Raw genomic sequence first — 23,676 nt, 5'->3', positions numbered from 1 at the left:
TGATAACAGCAACAAAGACGTAGCATCCCTACCCTTACCTCTGGCATGAGAGTGTTAATGTGGAGTGGGGGAGCTCCTGCATCATACTGGTTGTTTCCTCACTGGTGCTCCTGTGTCTCTCAACAGATCTTTGAGATGATCCTGAGCATGGTGCTGTGCTGTGGCATAAGGAACAGCTCCGTCTACTGAGCCGTGAGAGCCGGGCAGGGGAAGGGGGGAGCAGGGCGGACGGCGCTAGAGGGGACCCCAAGTGCCACCGAGTGACCAGGAGACATTTCAACAACAGACAAAGAAAATTATGTATATAAATGCTTCCAATATTACCATACAGTACTTATCATTTTTATTTTGAAGTACTTTTTTTTTTTTTTTTTTTTTTTGAAATAAATAAAACTTTCCCTTATCTTTGTGGCTGAGTTAGTTACACATCAGTTTTGTGTGATGGGAAAGCTGCTGTAGCAGGAGATCAAGTCCTTCCTCCCCCTTCCCCACCCCCAGTAACTCAGAAGTAACATTGGCGGAAGATGTGTGGAGGAGAAGGGTGCAGCCTGGTCTTAGAAAATTTTGCCTTGGTTTTACCAACTTTTTTAATTGGATCTTGAAGCAGCATTTAGTATTTTTGTTAATTTGTACTCATCTTTTCCAACCATCACCCCAGCTCCCTGGTGTTTCCAAGCTGTCTGTAGGGAAACTTGCCTGACTGTCCAAAGCCTAGGAGAGAGGAGGGGAAAGGATACAGCCTCCATCACCTCGGTGCAATGTATCCCAGGGGAAACACAGGCATTATTCCTCTCCAGCCTGTTTCCATTGGTAGGTCAGTCCTTAACAGAAGTCATGCTGGAACTTTTTTACTCTCTAATGTAAAAATGTTTTTTGGTTTTGTGATTTTTTTTATTTTATTTTATTTTTTTTTCCTTAGGGCAATTTATATATTGTCTCAGTTCCATTGATTCATTGCATTAAAAGATCAGTGTCTAGGGGTGAATTTTAGTCCCAGTTTTTCAAATATAACAAACTGAAAATTAAATTACTTTTTTAATGTACTTCAGCGTTTCATTATAGACATGTTTCAAGGAGGATCTAGTTCTATACCAAGTTTCCGCTGTTAAGCTAATGCTCACATAGAAATAATATTGGAAAAAGAAGAAATTGTAAAAAAAAAAGTCTTTGACTTTAGAAATCCTGCTTTTATGTACTGCAGGACGATGCTTGGGTGTTCCCAGCCATATGTGTACATGCTTAAAATTTCATCTTTGTATCACTCTCTTGTTCAGTGAAGTTATTCTTAATTATAGCATATTGTCACACACTGTAATATTGCTGAGAAATTGTCATAATCTGATTATGAAATAAAAAAGGCTATTTTTAAGACCTTCCAGTTATATTAACAGCAGATCAGCTTATAAAATCAAGGTAATTTAGCATGTTAGATCGCACCAGTTGAAACACATTCTTGTGATCTGGTAACTTTGGTTATCACTTTGATGTCTGTGGCTTATTTTAAATGCCACTCTGTCACCATGTAGATAGAGGGGGAGAGTGACCCAGGAGCTATGTAATAAAATCAGAGTGTCACTAAAAAGATGATCTATATGTATAGTTCTATAGATATATATTTTTAATCAAAGCCTTTTCCTTAGCCGTATGGGCACTTGAGCTGGAAATTATAGTATCTCTCAGCTCTTTTGCCACCTTGAAGCAGGTAAGGGGAGGAGTTTAAATTAGTGATCATTTTCCCCACTTCAGGAGTATTTCTGTTTCTTATACTCTCCCACTTTGTCACAACCAAGAGCTTCAGATCTGATAGGGAGGGAGACCTGTGTTCATCAATCATTTAAAACTAGTACCTTGTCCACTGCAGGTGGCTGCCACAGCTGTTGCCACTACAGGACAGAAGATTCCTGCACTGGGGCAAATTGATCCATTCACAAGTTTTTCTTCCCTTCTACTCCCCCCCTTTCCTCTTCCTGCCTTTTAGTATATAGGGCCTTTAAAAAGTATATAGATAAATATATATAGATATATATATATCAAGTTGTGCTGGGTAAAGAGGAGGAAGTGCTTCAACAGATCTTCATATTGAGGGGTTGGACAAGAAAAGATTCAGCCTTAGAAATAGCCTTAAAGCAACACTGCCCTGAATGTCCATGTTATGCACATTGAGAATGAGATGAGGTTTTGCAGTAGGTAACCCCTTCCCCTGCTCCCCAGCGTAGCTCCTTCAGGTCATCTACTCTGTTATGTGGCCATATGTATATGCATCATCCAAGCATGTGTGTTTACATCTGTGTGCATCAGGATTGTCAGCATACAGAATGGATGTGTAACTTGCCACCTTTTTTGTTGACTGTTGGTAAATGTGTATAAATATGCCATTAAGCATTTCAATTCTGTTTTCTTTTCCTTATACCGTATTTTTGATATTGTTCAGTATTCAGTTGATGCTGTGTCCATAGCTGGAGCTCTGTTTGAAGACAGACTGGGTCTCGATGCAGGTCAGGTGTGTCCTCAGACACTGTACTTTAAGGGTTTGAGTTGTCCCACGCAGGAGAAACTGAGAGAAAATGGTACTTGGAGAGGGAATCTGAGAGCTGTGAGAGGAGGAAGAGCAGGAAGTTTGCTCAGACAGTGTCCCACAGGGGTTGCAATTCACCCTGTGGCTCATTTCAGAGGTGGCTTGCCATTGTGGAGAGTTCCAGAGGCAGCTTCCTGGGCCATCTCCTGTTTCTGTGGCTGCTGCAGGAAAGGTGCTCAAGGCAGGGAACAGCTAGGGAAGGGTCGTGAGAGCAGGGACAGAAAAATGTTTGCAGAGGGGACAATGCTTTCTTTAGTTATCAGCCGAGTCCCCACACTTGATGGAATGATCCTCAGCTGAAGGAGTCAACCCTGGGAGAACAGGGACAGAGAGGAACCATCATGCTTAAGAACAAGGAAGTAGTTGAGAAACCCTCTCTGAAAAAAACTACCCACTTGGGTCTCCTGTGAAGCTGGACCTGAGTTAACACAAACTAGAATGGGAACTGTGAAGGGCTGAGGGGACTCTCCCCATTGCAAGCCCTCAGGATCCAAAAGCCAGAGTTCTTCTGCCAGCTGGTCAGTCCCAAAGCTGGCTGAGGTGAAGGGGGAAAACCCACTAGGCAGGACCCCTGCTCTGCCCCAGCACCTCTCCTGCATACCTGTGTCTCTGTGCATGCAACATGGCACTCTGTGCTGCTCCTCTCCATGCCCCAGGGAAGAAAAGGATGGAATTGCAGGCTGTAAATACAAACAAACCCCTCCCTCTCCATGGAAGCATCCCTCCTGGAGCTAGTGGCAGCTGAGAAAATGGTTGTGAGCTGAGGTGGGAATGAGGAGTGTCTGCTGTCCAGGTCTGAGTTCAAAGACCGCATCGAAAGGTCAAACAGAGCCGCTTACAGCTTAACTGAATGCTTGGGATTTTTTCATACTGTGGAGCATGCCACAAAGCAGTGTGTTTAACTTCTTTCTGCCTTTTTTTTTTTAAAGAAATGAAACAAAAATCAATTTAATAAACATTTCTCATAGTGTGCATAGTGTGATGAACTGCTGCAATTTTACAACCAGTTAACCTTAACACCAGGATGCTTTGTGAACCAGGCTTCAACAGCATGGGTTTTTACAGCCTCTGGGAGGGGGGCCTGCAGACAGGCTGAGTATGCATCCAGACTGGTGCTGAGGGAAGGCAGAAGGGTTGCTTGCCAGAAGTGCTGGCTCCTGCAGTTGTGCCCCCCCCTTCAAGGGAAGGGGGGCACAGCTGTAGGGGAGCTAATGTGGATTGCAAAAAAAGTGTGCTGAAATTCGGCAGAGGGAGGGGATGCATGGTGGCAGTCCTGTGCACACTTGAGGGACTCCTCCTAAAGTGAGCTCCTCCAAAAATGAGCCAAAGTGCCCTGTGCTGCCATCTGGACAGGGACTGGGCTGCTCTGCTTTCTGTGGATGGTCTGGTAATGCCACCGTTGCTGCTCCCACCTGCCCCTTGGCAGCATCGGGGAGAAAGCCTGGCTGAGAGTGAGGTGGGAGGCCAGGGGCTGTGACCCCTCCGTTGCCTGCCTGCCTCTGTCCTGTTTTGGACTTTGTGCTGTGTTTGAACGTCCTGCGGCGGCTGCCAGCCATTGCCCGTGCTGGCACAGAGAGGGAGGGGGGTGCGGGAGGGAGAGCAAGGAGGGAACACAACGTTGAGCTGCTGCAGAGAAAGGCAAGCCCCGCTCCCAGCGGCTGTGCCGTGCTGCGAGATCATGCCCATCTGTTGTTCTTTCACTTGTTTACCTGAATGTTAATGGAGTCGGACATAATGACTTCTGGAAAAAAAAAAAAAGATATTTAAAAACAATAAACAAAAAATGAAACAAAGCAATTCCCCCTTGTTAGTGGATTTTTAATGATGTGTTGTCAGATCTTGTTTCCTTCCATCACATACTGATTTCTGCCACGTCTTCCAAGGGAGCAGGCTTGTCTCATTCTTGTATTCAGGCAAAATTTGGGCAGCAGGGAAAACCGTCCTCAGCTGACCCTCTAGGTGGTTTCCCATGAATGTGATGCTCTTTGCTTCATGCAAAGATGAAATGTTTGGATTGTGACACTGCATTGTTGCTCCAGATGGGGATAAAATCATTCTAGCCTCTGGAGCTAGGATTAAGCTGATGTGAGTCACTGTCAGACCCAAGCTGGTGTTCAAGGGGGAAAAACAATAGTAGAGACTAACTGGCAAAGCACAGCATGTATTTGGCATCCAGGGTGTGTGCCTTGGGACCTCAGCCTGGGATTATAGCTGGGATCTTAAACCTCCCCCTGCTAAATGTGGTCCCCTTTGTTTTGCACTTCAGGTCTGAGTATGAGCATTGATCTGCTTGAAACAGATGAGCTGAATATGATACTGGGAGAGGATTGGGTAAAACAGGCCCCTTTAAGGTTGTGTGGAGATATGGGTTATCCTTGGAAAACAGCAGTCCTGCCATGTCAGAGCATGTGAGGCCACGTGGATAACCGACTGTGAGGGGAAGGGAGGATGGAGTGCTTGCACCTTGTTTGTGCTCATATTGCACAGACAACCCTGGCTTACACTTCTCTTCAACGTTTTTCTCCAGAGGTCTGAAGGACATGGAAAGTCACTGGAGACCTTGCTGTGGAATTCCACTGCCTAGGAATGTGACCGTGGAATCTTTTTTTTTTTTTTTTTTTTTTCCTTGTGAAAAAAGATTTTTCAGGAATTAAAAATACAAGCATGAATTTTTCTAAACTAGACCACACCAGGATTTTTTTCCAGTGGAAATTCTTTTCCTCCTCCCTCCCAAACTGTTTTTTTTTTTCTTTTTAAAATCTCCTAGAGTGTTTCTAACAAGAAGTTTTGGAGGTATTTTTTTTGCTTTGGTGGACTCTGTTTCATAAGCTTCTTCTGGGCTGTTTGTTTTCTAAGCAGCAATGAGCCTAATTGTCTCGTTCTAAGACAGCTGTGATTAACTTGAATAAATTGCTTTTGCCATTCCCTAATCAGAGGTTGTCAAAACTGCAACCAAGAGTTGCAATAGTCTCATAGGAGGGAATAAAGCCAGCCAGCTCTCCCATGCCAGAGCTGTTTATGGTGGAGGTTTCTGCAGAGGCAAGCACCCTCCTCTGCCTGCCAGCTGCCCTTGCCGGGCTCAGGGATGAAGGATGCGTTCGTGGCTGTGCTCACATCCCTGCTCTGAACCACTGTTTCCTTTGCTGGGCATGACAGCACCGCCCTTCCAGTTAGGGGAGGAAAAAAGGTGACTGTTTCAACAATCTCGTTCGCTGTCGGGGCTGTGGTAGGGCTGGTGGTGCACCAGGGAGTCGGCAACAGCGGAATTACAGCCCCGAGGGAGGAAACATCTGCCACCAGTGGTACTGAAAGGGAGAGGAAACAATGACCTATCTGACCAGTTCTTGGTTAAGTGGTAGACATAGGCTAGGAACCCCAAGTCACCTAAGTACCACGCTGTGCACCTGAACTAGATAGAGGCTGCATATTTTTCCTGACCACTCCTCAGCTGCATCCTGGGGAGCATCACACTGCCTTGCACAGGGCATAACCTAAGCGATGGGACGCACAAGTGCTGTTCTCTGCGACCCCTTCAGCTGACCTCTGGCGGCCTGATGCTTTCACTTCAGTGCTCAGGGACCTGACGCAAACAGAAAACACCTCCCAGGTGCTAAAACTGCTGCAAACTGAAACCCACGTTGTTTTCACACTTGCAGACACATTAGAGGGCAACTACTGCGGACTGCCTGGTGTTTCTCGGTGGATTTAGATGACCCAGCTCATGTGCCAATGATTGCAAGTAACACTTCTAATTACAGTTTAATCACACCTTTTACTTTTTTCTTTTTTGGAAAAAAAGTATTTCTTGGCCCTGCTTTGCAAGGGCATTCCCTCATGCCAGAACACAGCTTTGCTGAGTACTGAGAGGTGTTGGTGTTGGGCCAGGAGAGATGGCATGCACACAACACCCTGCCTGCTGGCTGCAAGCAGGCTGCTGAGATTTCCCCCAGCAGGGATTCACGCTGTTAATGCCAGGCTCAGTGTTGGTTGATGGAGCTCCCACAGGTCTTGTTGGAACAAGAGGTCTGGGGAGTTTTAGGGTTCTGTGGGGTTTTTTGTTAATGTTAATTTCAAGGCCCCTCAGCTGGTTCCGGTGACCTTTTTCAGCCTTTCATTACACATTTTTTTTAGTATCAGGCACTTTGGGGCAGGGATAGGAGAAAGGAAAAAGCAGCAAGATTGGGAGAAGAGTTTTCTTAGTGCAGATATTCTGTGGTTAAATCAAAATGAACAGACACCCCCAACTGTTTTTGTTTCTTTTTAAAAATTGGAATAATTGCAGAGAGTATTAATTTTGCTCATAAAGGGCTTCAGTTCCCGCCCACACATGCAATGTCTCTAACAGAAAAAGGGGTTGTGGTGTCTCCCTGCAGGTCCTCTATAGGCTGGCAATAACATTGTAATTGTGAAGAATAGAGTTGATAAAGACCTTCATAGCTTGCCTCCATTAAAACTCACTCCACAGGAACTAATTTTATGTAGTTACCTTAGGGGAAAATATCACCAACATGGGTAAACAGCATTGGAATAAATCTAAGCTGCTTGCAGGACCAAATGAAAGTACAAAGTAAAACAGGTAAGTGAAGCTCAGTGTAGAAGAGAGGTGGTATAAAGCACTGAATTCTGAAAACCCACCCCATAAGGAATTTCAAGGCCATTTGTAGGACTTCATTCTGGCAAATGGGAGAGGACAACTCATTTATTTCCTTCAGGCTGTACCAGTCTGGCTTAGTGTGTCTGCCTTCTCCCAGCAGAGAAGGTTGCGGTGGCTATGACTCTGCTTTTCCTTTCCCACCGCACATCCCCTCAAGAGCTCCAGCATCAGCTGCATGTGGCCACATCTGAGTAACCTCCACGCTCCTTCCAGATGCAGGAGATGTTGAAAAATGCATCTTATTGCTCCATCTGGCTTGCAAGATCTGGGTGGCTGCTGGGGAATGGCCTGCTGCTTTTTCCTATAGCTGTGAGGAGACGGACCAGTGGTTCCTGCCCTAGGCTCCCAGGGCAGGAGCAGCAGCAGGAGCCTGACAGGGAGCAGTGGAAACAGTCACTGGATGGGGCCAAAGGACAGATTTATACGCAGGAAAGGAGCATGAGGCGCCTGTGATGGGGTTGAGGCTGCTGTGCATTTTCACATGCCACCCCCACACACAGGGACGCGCTGGCTTCCTGCAGACACATGGAGCCATCCTCGCAAATGAGCAGCCCTTCGGAGCCTGCATGCTGGATACAGCCCGCTCATTTGGATGATGGCCTGTGCTGCAGCTCAGTTCCACCTTCCAGCCCCCTCTTCAAGCCACCTCAGTTCAGGCCAGAAAGGGGAAAACACTTTACCATCTGTTGGTCTTCAGATTCTGACTCATTATTTTTATTTCAGCTGTCGCCAAGCAATAGTGAAAGTCCCAACACACCAGCATTTCCACTGCTGCAAGCTGCCTTGTCCTCAGCCAGCAGAGAAGGAGCAGCTCAACCTCAGTTCTCCACTGCATGCGATACTAAATATCACAGATTATACCACAGAACAAGCTGAGTTGGAAGGGATCCACAAGGATCATCAAGTCCAACTCTTAAGTAAATGGCCTGTATGGTGATCAAACCCACAGCCTTGGGTTTTATTAGCACCATAATCTAACCAGCTGAGCTAATTTCATGAATTAAAAACAAGGAAGGAGAAAAAGTGTGCATTCAGGTTCTCTAGTCATCAATATCATCCAGGCAAAAAGTGAGAACTTGTAGCTTCTGAAAACGGAGACATGGGGCTTGTCCCTGAAGGAACCCACACACACAGGTGACAGAGACACTGGAGGTGGTGTTGCCCTCTCCTGCCCCTTTAAACCCCTGATCTAACAAAGAACCAAGGTTCAAAAGAAGACAGTGCCATTGCCTGCACCAGTCTGTTGTACCCTGCCTGTCTCCACTCTTACAGAAATGGGACATACCACCACTGTCTCCACATCCTTTTTCCTGCCTGCTCCTTATTATGCTCCAAGACTCTACTGCTGTCTCCCCAACAGCCTAGACAGTGTTACACAGCACTGGCAGCCTTTACCCAGGTTTAGTCTTCCTTTCGTTTGCCCATTTACTGCTCTCCTCCTTTCCATTCCTGCTCACCTACTACAGGATTCATGTTTTCCTTTCCTCCCTCCATCTGGATACTCATTTGAATGCTTGTGACCGGACTACCATATGCAGATACATAAGAAAAAACAGGATCACCAAATGGGGAAGCACCTCTAGAGCTGTTCTAAAACTACAGCACGACTCCAGCTAGACAGAAGACATTTTGCAATAACGTCATCGCTGCTGCCAAGTGTATTCCAGACACAGACCTTGTGCCATAAATTACTGTAATTAGCAACACTCCAGCAGGCAAAAGTATGTATTTAAAACCTGAGGATGCATATGAAGTGGCTGCAGTTTATATTTCGGATGAGTCACGGTGAGGCCCAGCTTGGAGGGAGCCAGTGAATCCTCTGCAGCCACAATATTGTCTGACAAAACCACTCAGCACAGCAAACCCTTTTTCCTAAACATTGGGAAAACAAGCTGAATACTGAAGCCTCTTGGGAAATGTATTTGCACTGAAAAGTTGAACTTTTTGCTGAAATAAGGGGAAAAACAAAAATCGAGCCTCTTTGGCCAGTGCCAATGAAACATTTTCAGACAGAGCTCCACTTCTTGACACACGCGCAAAAAATGTTCATCTGGGATAGAAAATGGAAACTTTTTTTTTTTTTTTTAAATTTGGATGGATAGTGGTTTTATTACTCAAGTGACTTGGGGTTTGGGTTTGCTAGTTTTAAAATAAACACGTAAGAGGGGAAAAAAAACCAAACCAAAACAAACCAAAAAACTTCGGATGTGTTCGCGGTGGCCAATCCCTGCTTTTCGATGAGAACAAAATGCGTGACACGGGTTTTTTCAGACTGCGACTGCGGAGGGCGGCGGCGGTGCCGTGCCTGCCCCTCACGGCGCCGGACAGCGCCGGCCCGGCACCGCGGCTCTCCGGGGTGCACGGCCCGGCACCGAGCCCCGAGCCCCGCACCCGGCCCGGCACCGAGCCCCGAGCTCCGAGCCCCGCACCCGGCCTGGCAGTGGGCACGGCCCCGCACAGGCCGCGAAATGTCGGCGCTGCGGTGCACCCTGGGAGCTGTAGTCCCGCCGCTCAGCCCCGCTCCCCAGCTCGCAAAATGTCCCCCGCCGAGGGAAGGCGGCCGCCTACAACTCCCAGGAGCCCCCAGAGAGGCGGAGCGGGGAGGGGGCGGGAGGCGCCGGCCCTTTCCGCGCCGCTCTCCCCGCCGGGAGTTGTGGTTCTGCCGCAGCCGTGGCCGCTCTGTGGAGCCCGGCAGGGACTCGGTGTCCCGGCGCGCCGCTGGGCAGAGGTGGGAAGCGCGGGCAAGGCGGGCGGCTGCTGCGGCAGGTGTTGGGGCTGTGCGGTGTCGGGGTACGGGGGCTCTCCATTCAGTTTTCTCCCCATCCTCTCCCCGGCGGCTCGCGCTGTGTGCCCGGGCGGGTGGCGGTGCCCGGGGTGCAGGGCCAGCGAGGGCCGCGTGTGGTGCGGGCGGTTCGTGTCCAGCTGGGCCGCGAAGGGCGCTGGGGCCGGAGCCGACGGGCAGCACAGCTGGGATTGCGCCGTGGCCTTTCCCCCCGCGGGGCGAGTGTCCAGCGGCCGATGTTCTTTCCCTGATCCTCTTCCCTGTTCCTTGGCGCGGGGGCCTGTGGATCCCTATCCCGAGGGACTGCGTGGGCTTTGGTGCGGTGCTCTGCACCGTGAGAGCAGGCCCGTGGCCGTGGTTTGAGGTGACTGAGGTCTCGTCCTCCTCGCAGGAGGCAGCAGGAAGACGCACAGTGTGTTTGAGCAGCACCAGGATGGAGGAGCCCACTGGGAACCTTCCCACCCGGAGAGACGTCATTCTTTCCGAGTCGTGCTGGGATCACATCACCATAACAAACCTGTGAGTGAGTCTGGTGTGCTGTAAAGGCCAGCATATTTGGCCACTAATTTTGTTAATGCTAAAACATCTCCTTAGGAGCAGAATTTCTCTTCTCTGTGTAAGTGCTCTCAGACAAGAGATGCCCATGATGAGCACTTCTATTGCTGTCTGAGAACAGCTATTTTATTTAATTATGCACTTCAAGGCCTTTCCTAAGTTGTAGTCGTTAACGTTTCATGTGTTCCAAAACTAAGCAGAAGACTGTATAATTTAAAGAAGATTATTTCCCACTAGGGATTACATGGAGGGCAGTATTTTCAAAAGCAGCCGTCAGATCCTTTCTGTCAAAGGCAGCCAGACTTGACATGGAACACAGCACTCCTCAGAAGGTTCTCTGTGTTTTATGCTTCATGAAAATCTTTGAACATGACCTTTCTTTGGAAACAGAAGTCTGTTACCCGTGGTCTTAATACTTAGCAGCACTTAATGTTTGCAATGCATAACTATTATTGTATCTTCTTAGCTGCATTTAATACTGTTTATTTAGTACTGGCTTTCTGCACGTGCAAGTTAGAGCTTGAATTTTTTTAAAACCTCTCTTCTGTTCTACAGGATAAAGTTGGCAGTATGAATGTGGAGACTGGGTAAATATAGTGGTGCCTGCCTTGTTAGGCTGTCTGCTGTTCCTCTGCCAAAAATTCAGTATCTGCAGACCTTTATACCACAATGAGTTTGTGTCAGATTTAGAACCCAGTTCTACAGCTTTGGATGATTGAGGGGGACAGAATTATTTTTAAAACTACATTTCCAGTATCATGATGGAAATGTTTGTTTTCTAGGGTGGAAGTGCTGAGATCTTTGGTGGCTTTAACTGACCCTCAGGAGGGGAAGCTGACTCAGTCTCAAGAGAAAGTGAGTGACTAACAGACTTTCCATGTCTGTTTGCTGCATCGTTTCAGAAGAGCCTATAATTAGGTAGTCAAGCTTATCCTAATAATATGTTGGAACTGTTTCCATAATTCACGAGAGCTGAACCAAAATGTGTGCGTACGCCAGCTCTGTTTCCAGTTACCCAGCAAGTGGTAGCTTGATCACTGACCACCTGAATCCAGCGAGGTTCCCTTTGAGCACATGGCACTGTCAGGTATTCCAGCTGCTTCTGAAAGTCATGCTTCAAATCACACTGTCATTTACTCACTGAAGGGCCAGCTCTTGCAGGTCTGTGGTTGCCACCTCTCCTTGTTTCCATGCATAAGCATGGCATGTGTGATTAGTTTTCTTAATCCAATGGGATTGATTTCTTGAGCTGGCTTGTTTTCCAATTCCTGGAATCCATTAATGACTTGAGAGCTTAAAGCCAGAGGAAGCAGTGGAGCTTGTACTTTATGCCACATTAAAGCAGACTTGAAACAGTGGCACTGATATTTTTGTGGGTTTTCTGTCACTGATGGGGATCAGTCGTAGCGTCCTTTGTAATAGGCAGCACATGATGGCTATTAGAACAGCAGGTACAGTGCTAATGCAGTAATTATTGTACTGGCCAAATCAAAGAGTGAGAAATTGGATGTGTTCCTGTGCATTTTTACAGTGTGAATAAACACGGGGTATAATATGCAGAGGTCATTGCTGTCTCTTGGAAGATGTATAAAACAGCTTTGGGGGGGATTCAGATTAACTCAAGAGCTTTATGTTCATCTTTTAGTAATTAGACCTGATATATCCCAGCAACCTCTAATGAAATTTGGTAGCATTACTTTCAATTACTTCATATTCTTATATTCAGTCTTGTGTAAATCTTTAATTTTAATATGCATTCATTCCTTAAATAATGTTTTCATTTGAAGCAAAATTGCTTGGGAATCCCTAAAGCAAAGCTAACTGTTATATTGCAGTTATAATTACTTTGCACAACACAGAGTGATGGTCTCATCCTTGGTTCTCATTTCACAGTTAAGTTTTTATGCTCCTTTATATTTTAGGCACTAAACTCGCTGGGCATTTGGAAAACTGTATTTAGAGCTGTTCCTGGGTCTACATCAAAGACTATAGTGGAGTGACAGCTCGAAGATGGGAGACCAGGAAGCAGGTGAACCCTTTCTGGGGATAGTGGCTGACGGTGCCAGAGACTACGAAGGAGCTCTGCCCTCAGACACGGTGTCACTCAGCGATTCTGACTCTGATGACTTGGGTCTGGCAGGTGAAGCAGAAGTTGATACAATATCTCCAGAGGAGCCATCTGTAGATGAAGGGGATTTCAGATTAGGAGACACACCTGACTCTTCAAACAGCGGTCACAGATCTCCTGTCCAGCCATTCCATCTGAAGGGCATGAGTTCTACATTCTCCCTGCGTAGCCAGAACATTTTTGATTGCCTGGAAGAGGCAGCCAAGCTGTCTGTGCCCTCAATGCCCGATGATAATGTTGTTGATGGGAGGTTTAAGCGTCCATTGCCTCCGAACACAATTTCAGGTACCCTGGTCCCAGAAAACATGGGGAGGCAAGCCAGACCAGTGCAGGCTCCCAAAACCTCTCCTGCAGTGCCTGACTATGTGGCACACCCAGAGCGCTGGACCAAATACAGCCTAGAAGGAGTTTCAGAGTCCAGTGACAAGACTAACAGGGCAGTGGCCATGGAATTTCTAGGTGGTTTGAAGAAAAGAGGGGAGCAACAGAGCTCGGCTTCCCAAGATAGTTATGCCCCATCCTTCAACCAGGACCCTTCCAGCTGTGGAGCTGGGAGGATTGTCTTCACCAAACCAATTAAAAGAGGTGTTGATGGACTGGAAAAGAAAAGATTGACAGGAGAGGATGATAAGAAACAGATGAAGACAGATCTAAAAGGAAAATCTCTTAGGAAGACTGATGACTTGAAGGAAGAAGATAAGGTTGAGCTGGGACACTTAGACAGTGACAGTGGAAAAGCAGCAGAGGAGGAAGAGTGTGTGATGGAAGGGGACCAGAACACAGAATACAAACCTGATGCAAGGCTTGGTGATACAGGTGAAGAGCCATCACTGGGACCAGTTGGATTCCACTGCAGTAAGAAGAAGAGCAGGAAAAACTTCAGACATAAAGTAGATGATGAAGGGGAGGAGGAAGAGTCCTGAAGGTTGAAGCACATTGGAGACATCCCAGGACTTGTCTTGTTCTTTTTTTTTCCTTTTTTTTTTTTTTTCCTAGCCTGAAAGCCATGTGATAGCTTTTTGTCCAACAGCTTGCATCATAGCCACAAAGAATATTTTATATTGTTAGAAATTAAGCTACCTAAAATAAATTCCAGCCTTTTTGTTTATGAGAAGTCCATGGGCACAGGATAATTGCATCCTGGCAGGACAGAATAAAGTGTGCTTTGTTTGCTTGAAAAGCTCCCTGGGTCTTGCTCTGGAGCTGAGGTATCCAAAGAAACAGAAGTGTTAGCTAAAAGGCTGCAGGGCTTCCTAGTAACTCCCAGTTATATATATATTGTTCTGGAATCCTGTGGAATCCTGGAGAAAAGGTGATGAGCTCATTATGTAGAGATTTTTAAACAATGAAAATAAAACCTAGTCTTCCACTGGATGTGATTTCTCCTTGCCCCATCCCAGGAAGGAAAACCCTTTAATTTTTTTGTTTAAAAACATCCTTCTCTCATTGCCATTGAGGGTGAAAGTACAACAATGCCCTGTTACATGACATAATTATCTGCACATTTGTATGTGCTTTGCAGGAGGTGCTGCTTCCATATTGATTCTGTATGTGGATTGGGGTATTTGTGGAAATATTTATACCAGTACTGGAGACTTTTTTTGTTCTATGTGATACAATAAACTTTTCGTTGTAACTTGATTTCACCTCTGAACCACGCTGAGTAATGCAGCTGTAGAAGTTCTACCAAACATTTTATTTGATTTCAAAACTGTCTTGAAAACCTTTTAAAGTGTTACTCTAACTTCACCATCTTGTTAACTTCTCCCTCAAGTCTTACAGATTCTAAACCTCATTTTTTAACATTTTCAATCATTTTACAATGTATAATCCCCTCATAGGATGAGTCATTTCATACAATGAATCACATTGTAAGGAATGTTAAATATAGTGGGATTTTTCCACAGTGCTAGTAAATTTAATAAATAAGGCTGAAAGATTAAATTCTTTGAAAGGTTACATGATTTGAAACTCAGATTAGTTCAGGTCAGTTTTGAACTGACATTTTTTTTGTCAGTATTCTAAATGAACCAATCCCAAAGGGTAGTATTTATAACTGTGTAGTGAAAGATTCATTCTTAAGAGTTTGTGATATTTCTTGGTAGATTGTGCTTGCTCAAACTCTAAAGAGTGTTTGAGGGGGTGACTTCCTCTAGGGGGAGTCCATCTTAAAAATAATTAACTGGGAGGCCCAAATCACTTTTCTTTGTGTTTGAACTGATGCATCATTTGGCAGAAGAAGCAGAAAACAGTGTAAAAGAAGCAGTTATGATCCATTTTTGTAAACTCACCTTTTAGTTTTCAGAGCAGAATGTATTTTCTCATGAGTGTGCAGTTGGATGCACATAACTTAGTGGGTCGTTAAATACATTGGTTGTTCCGGTGCATGGGAGTGGACACACACAAGTCCAAATGGATAGATTTTTGGATTCCAGTGGATAATTGGTATGCTGATCATGATGAAAATAGTAGTAATTTCAAAGTAGAAGCTGCTGCCAAGAGCAGGGAATGCTGGTCATGAGATATCTATTACTTCTTAACAAAAAATGCAGCTCAGTAGTACAAACTTGCTGGGTTTATGAGTTCTCCTTGCCCTGGGTGAGGAACAGGTAGGACTGTCAAAATTCCGTTGCTGCTAAAGGGAGTCATAGGCCTGGGGCACAGCTGAATAAACTGGACAAATGCCTGTTTCATGAGGCCATCATAACAAGATTAGTATCTGTTAATAAAAGGCTCATTTTTGTCAGAGCTGAGATTTATTTTTTTTTCCACCTCTGGTAACAGAAAGCTTTTGTGCTTTTGTGCAATTTACAATTACATTGCATAGAGACAATATTATATGGGTGAGGAAATAAAGTTGAAGCTTATCAGAGTCAGACACAGCCCAATACTTCCCCCTTCTGATGCTGTTTATATTATTCTAAAGAAATTTCCCCTTAGAGGATGGTATTGATATTTTATTGGTATATCTTGCAAAATTCTAATAAAGCCAGTGAGCTTTTTTATGCTAAAAATGTACAAGCCAGTTTTAAGTAATGGAAAAAGCCACAAACAGCCCAAATTCCTAGAGAGCAGGATAATTCTTGGTACACATTTTTGTTTTAAAGTCTTAAGTGATTTCTTTTTTCCCCCAACCCTTGAGAAAGAAAAGTAAAATGAAATCAGATGCTTAGATGTAGAGGAGGCACTCCATGTGGTGTTATACATGGAGGCAAGGGCTCCTTTCCAGCAGGAAACTGGCAGCAGCTGTGATGGGGCATGGGAACAACAAAACCAGGCAATTCCAGTCTCTGAGGCTGAGAGAGGAGCCCTTAAGAAGGAGTACCAGCAAAGGAATACCTCACTGGAGCCAGCCTGGGAAGAGGAGCTGGTAAGTGCAATTGTTTGAGAGTTGTAGGAACTCCAGGAACTGCATGGACTGTAATGTCTCAGCATTCAAGCCCTTTCCTTGGAAACTATTTTGTGTTTTCCTTTTCTAAGCAGCTTAGGAGTCCAAGCTTGATTTCTTGGCCAAGGAAGGAACATGTTTATAAGTGCGTAAATGATTGCCCTTCCAAAGGGAGACTCCCTTGAACAGAGAAGTGTGGAATCTGGCAGTGATGATGGTGGATTGAGGGTGTGGTATCTGGAGAACAAATGGTATTTAGAAAATAAGGTGGTAGTCACCCTGGAGGAGAAGGCTTTAGTGCTGTTTATGGAATGGCTTTGGAGAAAGGACCAAGTGCTATGGGAGAGCAGGAAAGAAAACCCAAGAAATTGAAGGAGAAAGACCAAGAAATCCTCAGTAATGTCAAGCATTCATTGTGCTTAGCATAGAGAGTTTGCCCTTAGGCCTTAAAGAGATTAGGATTTTACTTCTACAGTAGTTCAGTAGGACAAAAGGTTTAATGTGAAGAAATAGAATAAAAATTAATTATCAATGTATTGGATGTCAGTCTCAAACTGATCTGCACGCTCTTCTCTTTCACTTCTTTGCAGCAATGATGCTTCTGTGTTGGCTCTCTTCGCACCTAATAGGATTGGAAGAGTCACATGCTCACTTAAAAGCCTTAGGACAAGGGGCACAAAGTAGTAATTATTTAAGAAACTTTAAAATGCTGAAAAAAAAGACTGTAGATTGTATTACTTTGCATTTGCTCAGTAAATAATAAACACAGGCTTATTTTTCAGCTATTTAAATTTCTGATTTTTGTGCAGTTACAGTATTAACATGTCTGGGAAGCCTTCTACGAGATGGAGTTTTTCTATTGGAATACTGACCATGAAGCAACTCACATAAATATTCTATAAACTTCTGACAGAATTAAGTAAAGCTTGAGGTTAGCTCAAATCTGAGTGACTTGAGGTCTTGTCATGACTTTGAGTTTTCCAGCTACTTCTTTTTTCCATGTAGTATACGTTCAGTTTATGAGTTTTGGAAGTTATTTTGTGTAATAGATAGCAATAGGTAGATTAAGAAGGATATCCAAAGTCTTTCTTGTGTTGGCTATTCTGCAGTGAGTGAGAAATAGTTTGCTCCTGTCTAATGATTTAAACGCCATACGGTGGAGTCCTGGGACACAGGACAAAATTCTTAACTGACAGAAATAGGTGCAGTTCTAAAAGCAAATGAATTCTGTTAATTTAAAAAAAAAAAAAAGAGAGACTTGCTCAGTTTTTATTTTTAATGATTATTGTTATGCATTTTAAACACTTTTGTAATACTTGAGGATTGTCTCATGAACTCAAGAGACCTCCAAGGAAATCCTCTGTTGTAAATAGATACTTGTTTATGTGCTTGAACAGGGTGAGATTATTCTAACTCACCCTAAGTGACAGTCCTTGTCCCAAAGCTTTTAAATGTATTTTACAAAGGGTAATTTTTTTCATTCTGAAGTAAGAACATTCTGTTCCTTTTTTATATTCCCAATACCTCCAGGTATCTCCTTATGGGGTTATTTTCCAATTATTTTTTTTCTGCCTTGCATTTTTTGTATTTTATTGTTCAGCTGTATTAATTAGCTTTTCTGTGATTGTTTTCTGTACTTACCTGTATAGTTTGGAGCTGGTGGAGTGCACAAGAGGTTGGTTTTGGTTAAAACCTCTGCCATGGAGGAGATAACAGCCGTACAGTAGCAAATCTACAAAACAGGTAGTGATTAAACACCTGCCCTTTTTTGTGAGTATACTGCATTACCTCAAGCTGGCACAAACTTACTAAAGCATTCCTTGTGTGTTTCTGTTGGACCTGTATAGTCTGACTTTTTTCAGGAAGCCATAAAAGGGATAAGAAGGGAGCAGGAAACTGTAGCAGGAGTATTAAGATAAAGAACTTTCAGTGAGGCCAAAATTATCAGGAGAGTTGTAGAGATAAAGAAAACAATAAGAGTTGTGCTACACAGCAGGTGGTTTGACATTTTCAGACTGTGTAAAAAATGTTGTTTGTTTATATTGCAAGGGTTTGTCATCAAAAGTGCAAGACAGAATTTCCTGCTATTATTTGGATTTCATAATTGTATGCTGGACACTTCCCTTTTGAGATGTTGGTACTTGGTAACTTAAGAAAATTAGAAAAACTGATGTACAAGAAGATTAGGTTAGATCACATGGAATGTATTTTCCAAGCTGACATTTAAAAAAAAAAAAAGCAACAATGAGAAGGACAAGACTGGAGGGGGGAAAGATGAAGCGTTTTGTTCCAGAAGCATCCTTAACAAAGAAAATAAACACTCTCAAGTAAACTACCAAAGAGGGCAAGAAATGTTGTATTTTCTTTTTTCCTTTCTACAGGAGTTTAGAATTTTTTCTTTACGTAGGTTTAATACCAGAAAGCAATAAGGAAAGTGAAACCATAATACAGATCTGATTTTCTGTCCCTAAGTAGGGTCTGCCAGACCACCATTAAAAAAGAGAAAGATGGTGAAATCCTAAAGCTGATATAAATGCCTAGAAAATACTATTTACCTGAGCTTCCAGAACTTTAAATCGTTTTTCTTGTTCTTTGAACCCACTAAAATACTTAGACAAGTTATCCACCCTGTGGAAACAAAGCAAACACCTTGAGCAAAAAAAAATAAAAATGAGAGGCCTCAGAAGAAATCATAAAACACAAACCACTTGTAACTTTACTACAGCCACGGTCCTTCACTGCAGTTCTGTGCTTCTTAGACATCCCACAGCCCCTTTAAAAGTTTTGTCCTTTTGAGGTGTTCACAGAAGTATTTTTTGGGTAGAGCAGCACCTCTGGAACACTCACATGCACCTGTTGCCCAGGGGCTCACAAATGACAGATCAGGGCAGCTATTCAGCTTCTGGTGAGGGCCACTTAGCCTCAGTTGCTGCAGAAATCGAGGACAGATTCAAAATCAAGCAGAAAGGAGCAGCTTTGTCTCTTCAGCCATTTGTGTCTCTCCCACCTGTACCCAATGGAAACTGATCCTGGTGTGAGAACTGAGGCCACAATGCAGATAAGCCACTTAAAATCTATGCAAACTTTTGTTTCTGCAAACTGGCTTCACAGTCAAATCTATTTTTTCATGCAGTCCAAAGGGATTGCTTCAGGAACTTCCATACATTGCCTCCAAATTATCCCCTTATTTTCTGCATCCTTCATCTTGTTCTCCCATCAGTTCCTTATTCTTAGCATCTGATTCCTCATAGGCTTGGCAAATCCTTCCCTGGTTTCTTCTGGCTACCTTTTCAAAGTTTCTCTCTCACAGGCTATGTTCCAATCCTATCTATGTGAAAAACCTACTGCTGGGTGGGTCTAATGCATTTTGAGTTTGATTCAGTGCAAACAAAGTTCAAAGGATCACTTCCTGAAGGTTTCCTAAGATCCCAAAACCACACTGCTACCACCTAAGAGCAAAAATAAAAGCCACAGGGGTAGTGGTGTTCATCTGAATCTCTTTTAGTCTTTCTCTGGCTCTGCTATACCTGAAATATTGTGAAGCCAGATGGATTCTCACTTTTCCCTTCCAGTAACTTCATCTGCAATGTACCATCTTTATCCTTTATTATATAAAGGATGTAGTACCCTTTGTTTGGAAGCAATTGTACATATATTTATTGCTTTATCTCAACAATTAAGCTCTCGCTCCTGGAGCTTGTCAGTGATCTGCTTATGAGAATAAAGTTTAAACCTATATAATAATTTTAAATTATGGTGAATTAAGGGTCTATGTGAATTAGAGGGAGAGGAGTATTTTCCAGGAATGTAAGTATGCTGTTCTGGTCTCCAGCTGTTCTGTGAGTTGGAGAGATGGATGTTTATTTTGAAAGAAAGCAGCCCAGGAACATTTCCATGGAACTTTCTTATTATGGTAACGTTCACACCCATTGTGCCTCTATCTGAAGTCTGTTTTATTGTAAGAGAAAACAATTAGAATAGATGTTAAAAGCTTCTTTAAGAAGTGCTTTTCTATCTTAGATATTCTCCCTGCATATAACTACTTTGTGTTTCACTTAAAGGTTTGAACCTCTGAATAATAATTTAGGACTTGTGCTTCATCAGACTAAACCAATTCAAGTGATATTTCTAGTGGGGAAACACAGAGAAGTACAGAAATGGAGACTCAGTCCCATGCCATGAAGGCGTAAGTATTTGTTCTGCATCTATGGCTACTTAAAGGTATCTTAAATTTCCATTCAAAATTCTGTGTTGTATTCCTACAGGGGATGAAATTATGTGTGCTGCAGCCCAGCAAACAGACTGTTTTTCCACCATTTTCTTCATGAATAAGATTTTCATTGAGCTTGGCTGCAGATTTGGCTGGAACTTGCAGGTCTGTAATTGTACATACTTCAGGAGTGACAAACATTCTAACATTGTAGTGATGCTGGCCTCTCACATTTTTTCATGGACTGTGTATTTCCTAACTGCATTCCAGTTGGACCATTTATATAAACTTTACAAGAACTTCAATGCTGAACTCATTGAAAGCTGAAGGCTTGCAAGCTACTCCTACTGTGGGTCAGAAAAACTTACTTATTAGATGTGGCCTTCAGCCTTTCTTCATTGCTTTCTTTCTTTTCTTGCTCGAGGTTTACAAGATAATGTTCTTTTTGCACCAGCTCCCATGTTATGATTTTTTGATCGAGGCCCAGTGGAAGATCTCTTTCTGTAGGAAAAATAATATAAGAAATAAATTTTACCCCTTTTTCTCTGATACTAGTAGCGAAAAGTTGATATGCTAAAGGAAGGTTGTTTTTAGGGTTAATTGCTGAAAAACTCAGGAGCAAATGAAGTAACTATTCCTTAAACCTATCAATTGTTGAATCTCCAGAAATCAAATCCCTATAACCCATTTTAAATTGCTACCTTTGTTGTAATAACTATGGTGCATCAAGAAATGCACTGTGGGAAACTGTTTATAATTTAAATTATAAACCTTAATTTTTGGTTTGTCCTCTCCTGGCGCTCTTTGTGACTTTTGGCCAAAGGAAATGCTCTCCTGTTTTGTGTATGCACCATGTCCTCGGAGAGAGCCAGGTGCTACAGTTGCTTGATCACATTTGTTAACAACTCACCCAGGTGCTTTTTCTTGTGTTCCATTTTGTTGAAGAGTCTTCTGAGAACCAGAGTAATGTGGTTGATAATGATAAATGGTGGTGCTAAGGCAGGCCGGCCATGGTATTCCACAATCAGGTTGTAGCGCTGTACTTTCCAGAAGATGTCTGTATTGCCCTGGACAACTTGAAAAGTGTAACTGTAATTTGAGGGGAGGGAATAAAAGCATGTAACTCTTCCCACCACAACAAGCTAAATGTGAATATAACAAAATTTAGTCCTGTATTTACCTTAAAAAAGGAACAGCAAGGTCAGCAAGTAGTGTTAAGTTAATCTAAAATTTGTGCAAATTCTTAGATATTACAGTAGTTGCAGTTTGCAAGTGTTAAAAGATACATTTTTTTTGTTCGGCTTTTTTTTTTTTTGTTTTCAGAAAGATAATTCTACTTTGCTCAGGAAAGATCAGCAAACATGCCACATCAGTTCTTCAACCAAATGAATCATTATTAGCTGTGTTGATAGCAAGCATTTCCCTGATGTGTAAATCATCCACTGTAAAATCTGCCAAATATATGGCTGCTGTGCACCTGCAGATTTGTGATTCCACACAGCCAGGGACACAGACCCTTCTGTGTATGTTTTATTGAATTTTTAGCAGTAAAAGAGCCTTCTTTTCTCTTTGTCTCAAATGTGGCTAGAGAAAGGATGATGAGAACTTAAAAGCTATCTGATCAGAGGATTCTCCCTATCAATCCCCAAGTAATATTCATTAGGAAAATCAGAAGTGCATTCCAAAAGGAATAGCCAGCAGTGAGGTAATAAATGTGGGCATCCACTTAAAGCTTTGCAGCCTTTATTCTGACACTTAGTGAAATCACTCTTGCCTGAACATAGCAATCAGGAGGTTCATAAGGAGGACATTTGTGACGAGTAGGAAGATGACCAGCAGGAGTATGACGAGCCAGTTGGCGTAGCTGTTAGGGCAGGATGGCGTGCTCTGCAAAGTCTGCAGTGGGTTAAACGTGCAGTTCCTGGGATATGTTCGTGATGCTGCAAAGGAAGATGAAGGGAAAAAAAATAGTTATGACAAATCCTAATGCCATGTTTCTTTCTTTTATTTTGTGGAAGTATAATCGTTTTGTGTACATGAAAAGACATAGCATTGTTGTGCAAGGTGTTTGCAGCCCCAGGACACTGCAGACCTCCACAGCTTGGCTGCTTATTTAGTGGCAAGATTGTAGTAGTGTTCATCAAAAAAGGGGATTGTATTGAAAGGGCTGTATCCTTTTTAGACTAGTTTTGAATTTCAAAGTCAAACTGTCTCTGAGTTGTGTTTCTCCACATTCTTGTGTCCTCATGCCTGGCATGTGCATTAGAGGAGAAAACTCAATAAAAGCTGGGAAGGGGGCTCCTTGTTCTAAATTTAAAGTGCTTTGTATATCTGAGCTTGAAGTTGAGCTTAGGAAGAAGGTCTGGTTCTACTGCATCAAACTAGAGGTCTAGTGCTGTCGTCTCTCTCCAGCTACGAATTAAACCCACAAGTTTAGAGCAGCATAATGATATTTACTTTTTTTCTCTCCATTTTTTTTCCTTATAAACATTTTCCCTGGTGCCACAGATAATCCCCTTGTTACATCCATTAGAGCATGTGATTATATCAAAGCTCACCAAGCTGGGATTGTTTTCACCAAGGGTACTAGTTTATACACTGAATTTCATTTGATTCAGCATTCGTGAGGCTCCTCTGTCTCTCTTAGGTGTCAGTTTTTGTCTTTGCTACCCAGTGATGTAGTTTTGTCAGCAAATATTGTCCTCCTCATTACCCCACTCCCTTTCTATATATTTCATAAAGATGTTAAACAGAATAAGACTCAGAGGGCCCTAAGACAAATTAATCCCTTCTGGAAATTGCCCATATAATTGGTTCTTTTTTTCTCTGTTACTCTTGGCCAGTTATTTATCCAGGTGGAGACACCCACTGGAGTTTCAGTGGAGAGAAACACACCTTTCTAGGGAGTGCTACATCTGACTTTTTGGCAAATGAATTTAATCCTATTCCAGAAATAATTATTTCATTCCAATTACTTTAATGGAAATAAGAGTGATTGATTGTGCTGTGCATGCTTACGCCATAGGTATTTAAAATGGACATGAATCACTCTTGTGTCATTCAGGTTTTTGGCTTTTCTATATTTTTTTCTTAGTAAGCAGAGTGAACATGAAAAAATACTGACTGGTTTGCTTCTGTCTATGGCTTTTTTTTGGTTCTATTTTATATTACTGCAAGTTTGAATCCCACTTCATTATTGCCAGTGACATTTAGCACTGGCTAAATGCTGTGATGTTACTTCAGACTTCTTTGGGAGGTGACCTATTCTTTATTTTACCTGCTTACCTATCAGAAATGTTGCCTTTGAACTTTTATGTCTAATTATTTCAGTGTCTTGTGATTATTTTTATGTTGTTTGGTTTGCAGTGCTGCACATAAGCAATT

At 43.1% G+C, this 23,676-nt stretch overlaps 3 protein-coding genes across 6 annotated transcripts in view; 2 read left to right on the top strand and 1 right to left on the bottom strand.

The window, feature by feature from the left end:
• CD81 (CD81 molecule) overlaps window positions 1-3,549 on the top strand; it is a 33,045-nt gene extending 29,496 nt beyond the window's left edge. The window contains exon 8 of the mRNA XM_058835046.1: window positions 127-3,549. Within this exon, the coding sequence (XP_058691029.1) occupies window positions 127-189 (63 nt within the window). The 3' untranslated portion in view covers window positions 190-3,549. The remainder of the gene's footprint in view (window positions 1-126) is intronic.
• A 6,288-nt stretch (window positions 3,550-9,837) lies between these two features.
• On the top strand, window positions 9,838-13,739 carry TSSC4 (tumor suppressing subtransferable candidate 4). 4 transcript variants are annotated; one of them, XM_058864001.1, is made up of 4 exons: window positions 9,838-9,957; window positions 10,403-10,530; window positions 11,349-11,421; window positions 12,489-13,739. In XM_058864001.1, the coding sequence occupies exon 4, from the start codon at window positions 12,577-12,579 to the stop codon at window positions 13,615-13,617; it is 1,041 nt and encodes a 346-aa protein (XP_058719984.1). In that variant the 5' UTR covers window positions 9,838-9,957; window positions 10,403-10,530; window positions 11,349-11,421; window positions 12,489-12,576; the 3' UTR covers window positions 13,618-13,739. The 4 variants fall into 4 exon arrangements, with proteins under 4 accessions (XP_058719984.1, XP_058719976.1, XP_058719971.1 ...); XM_058863993.1 differs by having other exon boundaries at window positions 9,899-10,019; XM_058863988.1 differs by lacking the exon at window positions 11,349-11,421 and having other exon boundaries at window positions 9,899-10,019.
• Window positions 13,649-23,676, bottom strand: part of TRPM5 (transient receptor potential cation channel subfamily M member 5) — a 38,271-nt gene continuing 28,243 nt past the window's right edge. The window contains exons 19-24 of the mRNA XM_058847412.1: window positions 22,067-22,232; window positions 21,203-21,381; window positions 20,661-20,793; window positions 18,638-18,710; window positions 17,724-17,814; window positions 13,649-16,704 (exon numbers count right to left, since the gene is read on the bottom strand). Coding sequence (XP_058703395.1) covers window positions 16,604-16,704; window positions 17,724-17,814; window positions 18,638-18,710; window positions 20,661-20,793; window positions 21,203-21,381; window positions 22,067-22,232 — 743 coding nt within the window. The 3' untranslated portion in view covers window positions 13,649-16,603. The remainder of the gene's footprint in view (window positions 16,705-17,723; window positions 17,815-18,637; window positions 18,711-20,660; window positions 20,794-21,202; window positions 21,382-22,066; window positions 22,233-23,676) is intronic.

The sequence above is a fragment of the Poecile atricapillus genome, chromosome 1 (genome assembly GCF_030490865.1).
Source record: "Poecile atricapillus isolate bPoeAtr1 chromosome 1, bPoeAtr1.hap1, whole genome shotgun sequence".
In the NCBI taxonomy this organism is placed as follows: domain Eukaryota; kingdom Metazoa; phylum Chordata; class Aves; order Passeriformes; family Paridae; genus Poecile; species Poecile atricapillus.
This window is presented reverse-complemented; position numbering and strand designations above follow the sequence as displayed.